Raw genomic sequence first — 12,384 nt, 5'->3', positions numbered from 1 at the left:
CCCCAATTCCCCTTTCACTCATCAATTTTAGTTTTTTAAACCAGAAATCATTGCAAGCCTCTTTGGAGTCATTGGAACTTTGACATTTTCTTGTTTAAATGCAATATTCTTGAGTTGGAGCCCGTAGAAAGACTTAATATGCTAGTCTTGAAAGGGTAAGTTTACGAATAGTAATATGTTAGTGGTAATTTTGCAAGTATTAAAATTTGAAGGGTCATACTATAAATATTAAAGAGAGGACTGTACATACAAAAAAAATTATTTTTGGCACAAGTTATGCAGCTAATGTTATAGTAATATTTCATAGGAGTCCTTAAATTTTGAAATTCATCAATAGGGGCTCCTAGCACTTTCTCTATTATCATAGTAAATCTTTCTTAAATTTTTTGGTTAATTATTGATGACCTCTTTATTATTCTTAATTTTTTGCTGAATGGATACTGGGTGGACTGTTTTTTTTTTCAAAAAAAAATTAAAATTTAAAAATAACCCCCTTAAAATTTATTTAAAAAATCCTACAAAAGAAAACTTAAAAAATCATAAATAGCCCCTTATTTTTTTTATAAATAACCCCTTAAGTGTTTTGAAATTTATAAATGGAAATTTTCACAAAAAGCCCCTAACAATTTACAAGCAAACCTCCACTAATTTCCAAAATATAACAGACCCCCGAATTTTCACAGACAGACCCTAGATATTTTATAAACAACCATAAAATTTTCAAATAACTTCCTAGAAAATTTACATAAATCTCTATTTTAAAAATTACAAATAACCCCATAAGTTTTTACAAAACTCCCCTTAAACCTTTTATTAAAAAGCTCCATGAACAATTTGCAATTGAAAGTTTCAAAAATTACAAATAAACTTCTAAAAAATTAGTATAGATTTTCTGGCACATTATCTAACTATTTTGCTCCTAATGTTCAGAATATGGATGTTCCGAGATTAAAAGTTTTTTCCCTGGTCTTGTACTGGTAGTTATTAAGTTTACATATACAAATTAACCAGCTCATAAAGATATTACTAATATTTAACAATACGGGTCGTGAGTGTGACAGACTTGATCTGAACCTGGTCCAAAATATTATTTGCCGAAATCACTTTATGGATGGATCAGACTCGAATCTCAAATACGGGGTGCGCCCGGCAACTTCATACTAATCCGGTTTAGGGTTAAAACAGAGTGGACTGATCTAAAGATAATCTAATTTAAGGAAGGGCCTCTTTTTAAACTGAAAAAAATGGTCTCATTCTAGGATGGATTATCACAAAGGTAATCCAGCCAGCTAAATTAACAAAATGACTGTTACAGAAAAAATATACACACCCCAAACCAAGAGTGTGTATCAACGTCCATTCTGAATAAGTTTTTGCTAAATACATTTTAAGTTAGTAGGGAAGTTGACAAATCTAACCTTCTTGCTGCCCCCATGTGGTGTTTTAGAGTCAGGGGTGGTAACTGGTAATAGGGTGTCAAGTTTGGGACCAGTTTAACTTCGACATTGACATGCACATACAAATGTTTCGATAGAGCAGAGCCTAGTGACCCTTGGCCGGCCCAATCCAGCCCATAACTTGCCCTTGTGAAATTGAAGCTTAGCACTAATCAAGCCTAAAGATTGAACCGAACCAGTTAAATATCCGTGATTGAAACATGATAATTTTATAATCTAATAGAAGCTCCAGGCTATGAATTGTCCTTAAGATGATGATGATTCCACGTGTTCTCCCATTAATTTCGAAGAGGTTAACTAAGTTGAGGGCCTAACTTTGTTTAGGTGCTGCTTTATCTCGTAAATTGTGTTAGTATATTACATGGGAGATCACTGGAGCAAAGTTGGTTCGTTTCGGTCCAAAGAATGTTTGGAGGAGCGGTACGCCAGATTGGGTGCGACGAGCGTAGGTAGCGAGAGAACGTGGTATGTTTTAAGTTCAGTTCTTACATGTCGAAATTAGAGCTTTTGAAATATGTTAGTTGATATAAGTAAAGGTAAACTAACCTTCAGGTCTTGTTGCAATTTAATATATGCATACTTTTCTTGCTTACTCTCTCAATTTTTTTCGTCCTTTCATCTTTTGAAAAAGAGCTTCTTCTTTTTTTTTAAATTTTAACTGGTTTAAATTCTAAATCAGGTTGCTCGAGTTGGTGAATTGGTTCATGTTCCACCACGAATCTAGGATGATTGAACCCGGGTTGCCGTTCCCTATAGCATCCCACTTCCAAACTTAATTTTAGGCACCGGAGGGACTAATTGGAACATAGCTTATAAGAATTAGAAGACCTAATAGAAACTGCAATGATTTGACGGACTAATTGTTGGACACATAATATACAATACAGCGGAAAAGATGCATATCATGTAGATTAATCGAAATTAATTAAAATCTAGAAAAAAACCTGAAACGCTTTCTGAATTTCTTTGATAATCAGTCCCAAGATCAACACAGTAGCTTTCTCAAGAGAAAAAGCCTCCAACTGAAATCCACCCGTCACCGAAGAGGAACAATACAGAGAGATAGGTTCTCAAAATCTATTTCCTTTTTTTCATCCTTTTTTGAGGCTACATATGAGCCCTATATATAGGATTGGATCTGCCTTATGGATTTCAATTTCAAAACAATTCTTAATTGTTTAAAACTCTTATCCATAATATTTAAAGATAGAATATTCTTTCCATAACAATTAGGATAGAAATAGATTTGTTCAAAAACTTTATCCATAACAATTAAGGATAGAATTAGAATTGCATTGTATGTATACCTCTTCTAATGACATTAGTGAGACCAATTGGGTCCCATATCGAGAACCAATTATTAATCAAATTAATAATTTTAATTTAACAATCAAATCCCTATCCGACCAACTGTTCATAAAAGCTCTTCCATAATATGGGATTAAATATTCATGAATAATATTATCTTACATTCAGTCCCCTCCAGTATCAATTGATTTTAGGAAACTTTATTGAGCAGGACAAATCACCTACTTGCTCATTCCTAAAATTGCAATCCCATGATCATAAATAAAAAACCATTTTTGAAACAACAAAAATATTTTATTTTATAAGAAAATAAATTTAGAAAAATAATTTTCAAAAACCACCCGTCGACGGGAATTTAATATATTCATGGGATATGCATAATAAATTAACTCATAAAAATGAGTATACTGGATCCTATCTAGATATCCATCACTTCCCTAAATGAAATCTAATAACCCAATATTTCAGGCTGTATAACACTTGTAAAACAAGCTTAACCATCATATCAAAGTATATTAGATTATCAAATCGAAAATGATAATATCATCAAGTCTAAGGGACCATGTAACAATTTGGATTCTCTCTCTTAGGTGACTCGTCCTAGAGAATCCAAATAAGGTCTTGCGCTACACATATCTAATATGCGCTTATGACATACACCCGGGGAAATCTTCATTTCCGATAGCTGAGATCAACCATCACATCTAATATGTCGTTGTCATGCATAATAACCTGTCATAACTAAGCTATCATTTACTAGTTATAGGTCAAGCACAAATTTAAGAAATATCTGAATTAGATCATATCTCCAAGCAAGTGATCATCACATTGCATGATCTAACAAAATAATCTCTAAGGATAGTATAACAATTATATAAAAAGATACCCAAACAACATGTGCAATAATAAACTCAATTAATAATCAATAAAAAAATGTATTGGATGTTTAAGGGCATATAACACTACTCTAGATAATAAACTCAATTAATAATCAATAAAAAAATGTATTGGATGTTTAAGGGCATATAACACTACTCTAGCCCTAATTTCTAAATATGAAAGATTTAAGACACCTGTATCCGCGAAAACCCTTTCTGTTTTTGCATATTTTTACTGATCAAAAGAAGGAAAAATTGGATTTTGCTTCTTGTGACGATGAAACGTGCAAGACTTGTGTCAGGATCATGCAGATGCCAGTCTCTAAACCAAAATGGGTGGCAACGTACGTGTTGTGTCTGAGAATTTTGTCATGCAAGTCATCAGTTTTGGATTCTGAGGCACTGGCTTCCGAATTTTGAAAAATGTTAGTTCAAGAACAATATCAGAACAAAAACAACCAAAGTTAAATTTCTCCAAGATATATGAAGAAGAACACAATATATGCACACCAAGCTTTACCCTTCTTCATATTTTTTTTTTGTTGGCAAAGTAAAACTGTAAAATTCTGCTCAAGTTAACAGGAGCAGTCATGTGGCTCATCATGATTGATACTAATCACAAGATCAAAGAAGAAGAAACAAAAAAAAAAGCATATATAATTTTTAAATTTGAGGTTGGTCACATGACAAAAATTTTCTCTGCATACAAAAATAAACAAATTCTCGCGTTTCATTAAAAATGTTTTATAATAAAATGCCGTACCATAAGATAAGATAAATTTGTACAACGTACACAAGAGTACACCGTATAGTACAACATATATTGCATCCTATGAGGGTTATGTGTCAATACTATGGAGGTTCTAAACTATAGATATCATATAAGCATTATATTCAAATGAATTTTTTTGTACACACTCTCTTTTCCCTGAGCCTGTTGCCTTTGCTCCTACCCTCTAATGTTCTTTTCTACAATGATTTCCAGCTAAAAACCACTGTATGCACAAACTCAGTGCGCTGGGGTCAGTGTGCTAGGGACCACATTCACGCACATAATCATATTTTTAATTTTAATCATACTAATATACATTCATTTCTATGATCTAATCAAGGTACCAATCAATTACAAAATCTTACCAATAAGAAAATCTCTTGATTTATGGAGAAAAACAAGGGAAGTGAATGAGTGAATTCAATGATAAGGACAAGAAAGAAGGAAGAAGATAATGTGGGATTCACTACACTACCAAGTTGATCTCTAGAAACAAACAACAACTGACTTAACTTGCATTGCACTTTGTCGAATTTGTACTGCTCCTCCCCCCAAAATGGGGTTAATTTAACAAAAACCCCTAAACTTTTATGCGTATTGTAGATCATAGTAAATCCCTGTGAACTTACAAATTATACTAAACGACGTGGACTATTGGAAATTCTCATAAACATAATTAACGGATAGAGTAAAAAAGTTTATGCTATCATTTCACCTTTTTTTATTTATCTTTACCTGAAAAGAGCAGTGTAGAATTTATATTTAGCAGATATGAGTGAATTTCGTCGTCATGTGAAAAGTTTTCCTTGAGTAACATTGTCACCTGAAAAGTGACAACTTGCTAGAGTATAAGCTTATAACCTCAAATCCTCACTACAACATTAGAGTTTTGTATAGTGGTTGGACTCTTCGACTTGGCTAGAGTATAAGTATAAGCTTAACTCTCGTTCTAACAACCTGCAACCTCTTATATAAACTCAGTAATGCCCTCCTATTTTGATCCATCACTTGTGACCTCAAGCTCCACATATTCTCATCACACCCATGTCTGATTCCGATAACTGTTTCAACGCCAACAACGGTCTCTCTACAAACGTAACGGGGGAGATCACTGTAGCATTGGTCATTATTACCTTCTTCCTCTTCATCGTCGCCTTTGTACTCTACCTTCGAGTGAAGGGTTATTCAGGAACGATCGGTTTCTCTACTCCCACCTCTCATCATCTAAATCTCCAAAAACAAGCACTTGATCAGTCCATCATAAAATCCCTCCCTGTTACTCTCTTTCAAACTAAAGAATTAGTAGAGTGTGGCCTTGAGTGTGCAGTTTGTTTGTCGAAGGTAAATGATGGAGAAAAGATCAGGTTCCTGCCCAAGTGCAAGCATGGGTTCCATATCGAGTGCATCGATACGTGGTTTCTCTCAAACTCAACATGTCCTTTGTGTAGAAACCCCGTCAACTTGGCTGAGATTCCTGTTCAGTCTCTTGAAGCAGTTTCAGGAACTCAGCGAACTGAAGAAACACAGAATCCAGTGACAAAGGTGCCAGATTTGGACAGGTTGGGATCTCTGAGAAGAAGTTTAGACAGTAATTGTGTTTGTTCTGATATTGAGCTAGGAATACAGAAGAGCATTCCTGTATCAGAATCAGCCAGTAGCTTGTGAGCTGAGCAATTCAAGCAAAATAGTTGGGTAAATGTATGAGTTACTTTCGAGATTTTGATGTGCATTACTAGTTATTACTTGATTCAGCTGATAAATTCCTATGAGGCAAAATTTGAAAGAATAAGTGTTTACTGGAAATTTGATTTCAAAAACAGGCATTACTGGAAAGAACTATGAAGAATAGGAGATCATCTGACATAAATTTTGCTTTAAAATGCCAGCAAAACCTGAAAAAGTGCATTATATGAAAAGTCCAAATATAGATTAATTTTTTTTCTTCCAGTCTCCTGCACTAGAAACTATTCGTTCAGTGCTAAATTACCTGAAATTTTACCTGTAGAATGTCTTAAGCCTTAAATATCTGATGATGTATAAAAATAGGGTGTTGCTACATGGACCCCAAATAGGGGACCCCTGAGGGGACAGGTGAGGTGTCAGCCCCTGGGGGATTGATGCACTGTTCATGAACAGTGCATCAAGCTGACACCTCACCTGTCCCCTCAGGGGTCCCCTATTTTGGGATCCCTGAGGAGTTTTCCATAAAAATATCTACTTAAACCAAATAGAGCTTGATACACTGTTAATTAAATTAAGACTGCAATGGGTAACTTTTAGGATTTTGGATGAAAACTACCTGTTTCTGTGACTATCCATCTTTTTTACTTTTCGAAACGTCTTCTTAATAAAGGCTCTTTGAAGCATCTTTGGAAAAAAAATATATATTTATCTCCTCTTTGTCAAAAAAGAAAGAAAAGAAAAAGAGTAAGCAGCAATGTAATTATAATCTTAATTTTTGTTCTATAAAAAATGTTTCAGTGTCATAAGCCCAGTGTCATAAGCCCAGAGCCTTTAAAAATTGACTCAAAACAAAAGGAAAATTTCATTATCAAAACAGCTGTATGCACCAAGCCTTTCGTTTTCAAATTGCAAAGAGAGACAAAATATCAACATATAGGGCTGTTTGGTTCCGATTTTTTTAGGGTGAAAGTAGGGGAAACCTGCCACAGTGTCCCATCTGTGGCAGATTTCACCCCAAATCGCCCCCAAAAAAAGCGTTTTAGGGTGAAACCTGCCACATTTCTGACACTATGGCAGAGATTCACCGATAAAAAATTGGAACCAAACGCGCCCATATATCATATTATAATTAGTTTTGAAACATCATGACATGCATCTTTCGGATAAATCTTGCCTATATCCGCGGAGAGAATTCAAGAGACCTACTGTTTTAAAAGATGGAGTACAAAAAGAATCATCATATACCCCAACCCATCATAGATTGAATCTTTACAATGACCAAGAGCACCTTTCAAATTGATGAAGAGCTCTAGTCCCTAATACAATCTCTCATAATAATAATTAGGCATTTGATATCCAAATTAATATAATATTATCCTACAATCCTGATCGAACTCAACTTTATATATTCTTTAATTGGAACACTGGAACTCATTTTGACCTTTTCTTTTAGACTTTATTACAGTTGGGCATAAACTCAATTTAAGGATTGAGAAACACGGCAGCAGTTATCTCACACATTTCAATTGTTAGTGTTAATAAAAAATTGAAGCCCCAGCTAAGGATGCACGCACTCTTCAATGCATAATAATTTCTTATCACATTCTCTCAAAAACTGCTGACTAAAGAGGAAAAAAAATGCACATATTCTGTCTAAAATAAGACCCCACTTGCCTAACTCATCTTAAACCTATGGCAATGAGATATTAAACCAGCACATGCTCTAAAAAACATGTGCAAGTTGCCTACCTAAATCTGCAACAGTAAACATCTTCTATATTCACAACATTTATATAGGTTTATTGCGAACAGACACCGTGTAGTATCACCCAGTTGCAAATAGACCCCTTGTAGTTTTATTTTTGTGAATATAACCCGTGAGTAAATTTTTTTTTTTTACTCTTAAAATCGTTAGAAAAAAGTTTTGAGTGGGCGGGTAGACCCCTAGAGTTGAAAAAGTTCATTAAGGAGGTGTATTTGCACCTAGGCCAATACTACAAGGGGGTCCATTAGCCACAAATAGAACTACAAGGAGTCTATTCACACTTAGATAATACTAAGGGGTCTGCTTGCAATTAACCGTACTTATATCTTAGTATATTCTTACACATTATTGTCAAGTGCAGCAATACCTGGAACCCCCCCAGAAACAGAAACATCTTGTTGGTCAACTTTGAGTCTCTTTTCAAAGCCTACCTTCACGCAGTCAAACGTGGCTCCTTCTTTCCCTCTCCTCTCAAAATCAAACTAAAGTTTTGACCCTTGCAATCCCTCAACACCTTATAAACTCTTTCTCCTCCAAAAAAAATCACAAAGATGGCAGATTCATATAATCAACAAATGAACAAAAATGCCTCAAATACTGGTATCTCAGTCACCACAACTCTTCAAATAACAATAGCAATTGTCTTCTTAAACTTCCTTCTCTTCATTATCATCCTCTTGTTCTACATTCGCGCTAAAGGCTATCTTCGTAACTCTAGACCTTCTCGTTCCTCTAGACTCATCTTCGCTCCTCATGAGCCTGCTCTCCCTCGACATGCGCTTGATCCTTCCATCCTCCGCTCCCTCCACATTACAGTCTTTCGGTCTGAAGACTATAAGGAGGAAGGAGGCTTAGAGTGTGCAGTTTGTCTCTGTGAGCTAAACGACGGAGAAAATGCTAGGTTTCTACCTAAATGCAAGCATGGATTCCATGTTGAGTGTATTGATATGTGGTTTGATTCGAATGGAACCTGTCCACTCTGCTGGGAAATTGTTAGCATCGAATTGGAGGCAACTTCAGAAATTGGGAATTCATCGGACATTCCTTCAACTAGCCAGAATCATGAAGAAAGCTCTAGGGGGAAAACAAAGAAGGGGATGTTGATTATTGATATACCGAGACAAATGATTAATGGGCTTTCATCGATGAATTCGCCTTTACCATCAAGCAGGATGTCGATTGAGGGAATGAGATCACCAGCGATGAGAAGGATGTTGAGTTGGGGAAGAGGTAAGGGGGTCGGTACTTCTTGTAGTCCTAGAGAATGTAATGTTGAGCAAGGACTTGCAGCTTCCAAGTGCCAATAATAGAATTTGCATTTTGGTAAATATATGTGAATAGGATGTTGTCAAGCCAGGAAATGTGTCATTCTTTGTTGTTCGTAAATGCTATGAGATTTGGATAAACCGTTTTTGTAATGAAATGTCTAGAAAAATTTTCAAATTCCACAGCCATACCAAGTCTTCTTCAAGTATACTTGTTTTCCTTTACCTCTCATATACGCTGAAGGGTTAACTGCGAACCTTCGAACCATAGCCCAATGGCACATAGACCCATTGTAGTTCTACCTGCGGATACACCCCTTGAGTGATTTTTTTTTCTTTTCAACTCCTTAAAGAGTAAAAAAAATGCAGTCATGACGTCTATCCACACTTGTGCAAATAGTACAAGACGTCTATCCACTAAGCAGTCATCTTTAATCTATATCATATTCATTGAAATAAGTTTATTGCATATAACATGAATATTGACTAAACAAAAATCTGTTCAAAGAAAGTTCGTCATTGAAAAGTATGGCATATGAAAAAGTGACCTCAAAATGTTGCAGGCATAATCCAGAAAGGAGTAAACCAAGGACTGGGTACTTTGGGGCATGGCAAATGTGTGGCCACAGTTCCTTCCTCCTTATCAAAAACATACAAACACTTGTAAGTAGGAGTTGACCTTCAACTCCTTCAATGGTTGGGAGGCCATACACCATTTCTCTGCTTTGAAGAGTCTTGAGGCTTTGGAAGTTGAGATGCCCGAGCCTCTTGTGTCATAGCCAGAGGAGTTCACCTCTTCGACCTTTAGAGCTTGAGTGTTCAAGTAGTGCAGTGAGAGAGGAAAACTTCTGTTGGGTTGCATCTTGACTTTGGCCACCAGGTTGTTGAAACTCCTATCATCATAGATCTTTGTTGTTTGATCACCAAAAACTAGAAAATAACCGTTAAGGAGCATTTAACCTACACTTAACAGATTATCCTCTAGACCCGGTACAAGCATTACATTATTGATGTATCTTTTTCCTTTCTTTGTATTTACAGCCAAGATACCCTTTTCTTCAGATTTTATAATATTCCTATTTTCCATCTTAACACTACCAAGATAGGATGTGTCTAAGTCTATCAACAGTGACCGGTTCGCGGTCATGTGGTTACTACAGCCACTGTCAATATACCAAAGACTACCATCATTATCTTTTCCTCCATGACAAGCAAAGAAAACATCACCTTCGCCGTCCTCTTTTTGGTTTGCAAAGACTTTCCGGCAATTTTGGTTTTGAGTTCCTTGAATCCTGCACTGCTCTTTGGTATGCCCAAATCTGGAGCAGTTGGTGCACTTGGGCTTCCCCTTGAACCAGCACTTCCCTTGATGAGACGTGTCGCAAGTTCTACATGTGGATTTGCTACCTTGTTGGGAGTTGTCACTTTGTTGTTGTTGTTGTTGAGGCTTTGGAGCAAAATTGGGCTTGCCTCCTTTCTTCTTCTTCTTTTGTTTCTGGCTCCTTTGTTGATTTGAGCTCATGTTGAAGCTTTGGAAGGCTCTCTCCATGGTTAAAGCTTCATTCCCCTTCTCAAGCTTTTGGTCAAACGCCTTGATGGATGCGATTGCCTCTTGTAGTGAAAGCTTCTCTATATCTTTTATTTCTTCTATCACACTTACAATAGGGTCATATCTACTAGAGAGAAATAATAATTTTTTGAACTACTCTTTAATTTGTTACATCTTCACCATATGTTTTTAATTGATTTATAACATTGGTGAATCTAGTAAGAAAATCATCGAGTCTTTCTTCTACTCTCATAGAGATTTGCTCAAACTCTTTTCTAATAGTTTGAAGCTTAACCGCTCGTACCTTTTCACTTCCACGGTACTCTTCTTGGAGGATGTCTCATGTCGCCTTTGCTGTCACCTCGTAGGAGATCATGGGGAAGATGGAGTCGGAGACGGCATTTTAGATCAACCCGAGGGCTTTGGCATCCCTCATGTAGTTGAGCTTTAATGTCTTCTGCTCCGTCGGGGTGAGACAGTCTTCATCTTCTGGCACCTCGAAACATTTCTCCACCAGCTTCCAAAGGTCATGCGCTCTGAATATCATCCTCATCTTGATCCGCCAAAAGTCGTAGTTCTCTCTGGAGAAGATCGGTGTTCATATCTCGCCGGAGGTAGGTTTTGGATCGGACTCAGTGACTATTGGGTCAACCACTTGAACCCGAGATGAAGTTGGAGAATTGACGGTTATATCGGTCATTTTGAGGAGGCTATTTGGAAGAGTTTTGGTAGTGGGTGTTGGTGTTTTTGTAGAGGTAGAGTTTCTTTACACTCAGTTGTCGTAACAAAACTCTGATACCATGTTGTAATTTTGAACTGAGTAGTGAAGAAAAACTTTGGCTAAGGCTAGTATGATAGAGAATTAGAGAGAGAGAGATGTAGAAGAAGATAGAGAATTTGGTGCTTTTTTTCATGCATGGGTTTATATAGACTTATACATGACCCTTCATACTCTACACATTTACTTTCATAGAATACAAAGAATCATCTCTTAGAATACCACCCCACTTATTATACTTTGACTCTTAGGATTCTCTTCCACCTAGGATATCATACTATGGCTCTTGGGTAGTTTAGATTGCTAAACACTGATTAGTTCAACACTCCTCCTCTGGGGTTAGCAGGTTTAATACTCATTAGTTATCGAAGCGTGCAAAAGCGATCATTCGGCAGAGCTTTGGTGAGAATGTCTGCAGCTTGATCTTCAGTTTTGCAGTAGATGACCTCCATCTCCTTGTCCACGATCGCGTCCCTGATGAAGTGGTAGTTTCTCTTGATATGTCTTGTCCTTTGGTGGAAGACAGGGTTCTTTGCTATTGTGATCGCTAACTTGTTATCGCAGAGGAGAGGAGTAGGCTGCAGTTGTTTTTCACCAATGTCTTCAAGCACATCTCTCAGCCACTTAATTTGTGATGCTGGTTGAGAAGCCGCCATGTACTCGGCTTCTGCAGTTGATAGTGCCACAGACTCCTGCTTCATCGACGCCCAGGAGAACACACCTGATCCGAGTGTGAAGTAGTATCAAGAGGCATCTTCATGTCATCTTCATCACCTCCCTAGTCACCATCGCAGAATCCGAATAGCTTTACTGAGGAGTTCTTCTCAAAATGGATCCCAAAATTCTAGGTGTCTTGGATGTACCTAAGGACCCGTTTGGCAGCTCTCATGTGCACTCTTGTTGCATAATGCATGAACATGCTTAAGAGA

At 36.7% G+C, this 12,384-nt stretch overlaps 2 protein-coding genes across 2 annotated transcripts; both read left to right on the top strand.

Annotated features, from left to right (window-relative positions):
- On the top strand, nucleotides 5,409-6,131 carry LOC109850729 (RING-H2 finger protein ATL48-like). The gene has a single exon (XM_020420797.1). It carries the CDS (start codon nucleotides 5,460-5,462, stop codon nucleotides 6,078-6,080), a length of 621 nt encoding a protein of 206 aa, XP_020276386.1. The 5' UTR covers nucleotides 5,409-5,459; the 3' UTR covers nucleotides 6,081-6,131.
- LOC109850361 (RING-H2 finger protein ATL66-like) lies at nucleotides 8,420-9,305 on the top strand. Its single transcript, XM_020420377.1, has one exon. It carries the CDS (start codon nucleotides 8,439-8,441, stop codon nucleotides 9,168-9,170), a length of 732 nt encoding a protein of 243 aa, XP_020275966.1. The 5' UTR covers nucleotides 8,420-8,438; the 3' UTR covers nucleotides 9,171-9,305.

The sequence above is a fragment of the Asparagus officinalis genome, chromosome 7 (genome assembly GCF_001876935.1).
Source record: "Asparagus officinalis chromosome 7, Aspof.V1, whole genome shotgun sequence".
NCBI classification, from domain to species: domain Eukaryota; kingdom Viridiplantae; phylum Streptophyta; class Magnoliopsida; order Asparagales; family Asparagaceae; genus Asparagus; species Asparagus officinalis.
The sequence above is the reverse complement of the archived record's forward strand: the minus strand, read 5'-3'. Positions and strand labels throughout refer to the sequence as shown.

Bases quoted from the DNA above. Each gene is read 5' to 3' on its own strand.
- LOC109850729 (XM_020420797.1), top strand. From the start codon at position 5,460: ATGTCTGATTCCGATAACTGTTTCAACGCCAACAACGGTCTCTCTACA.
- LOC109850361 (XM_020420377.1), top strand. From the start codon at position 8,439: ATGAACAAAAATGCCTCAAATACTGGTATCTCAGTCACCACAACTCTT.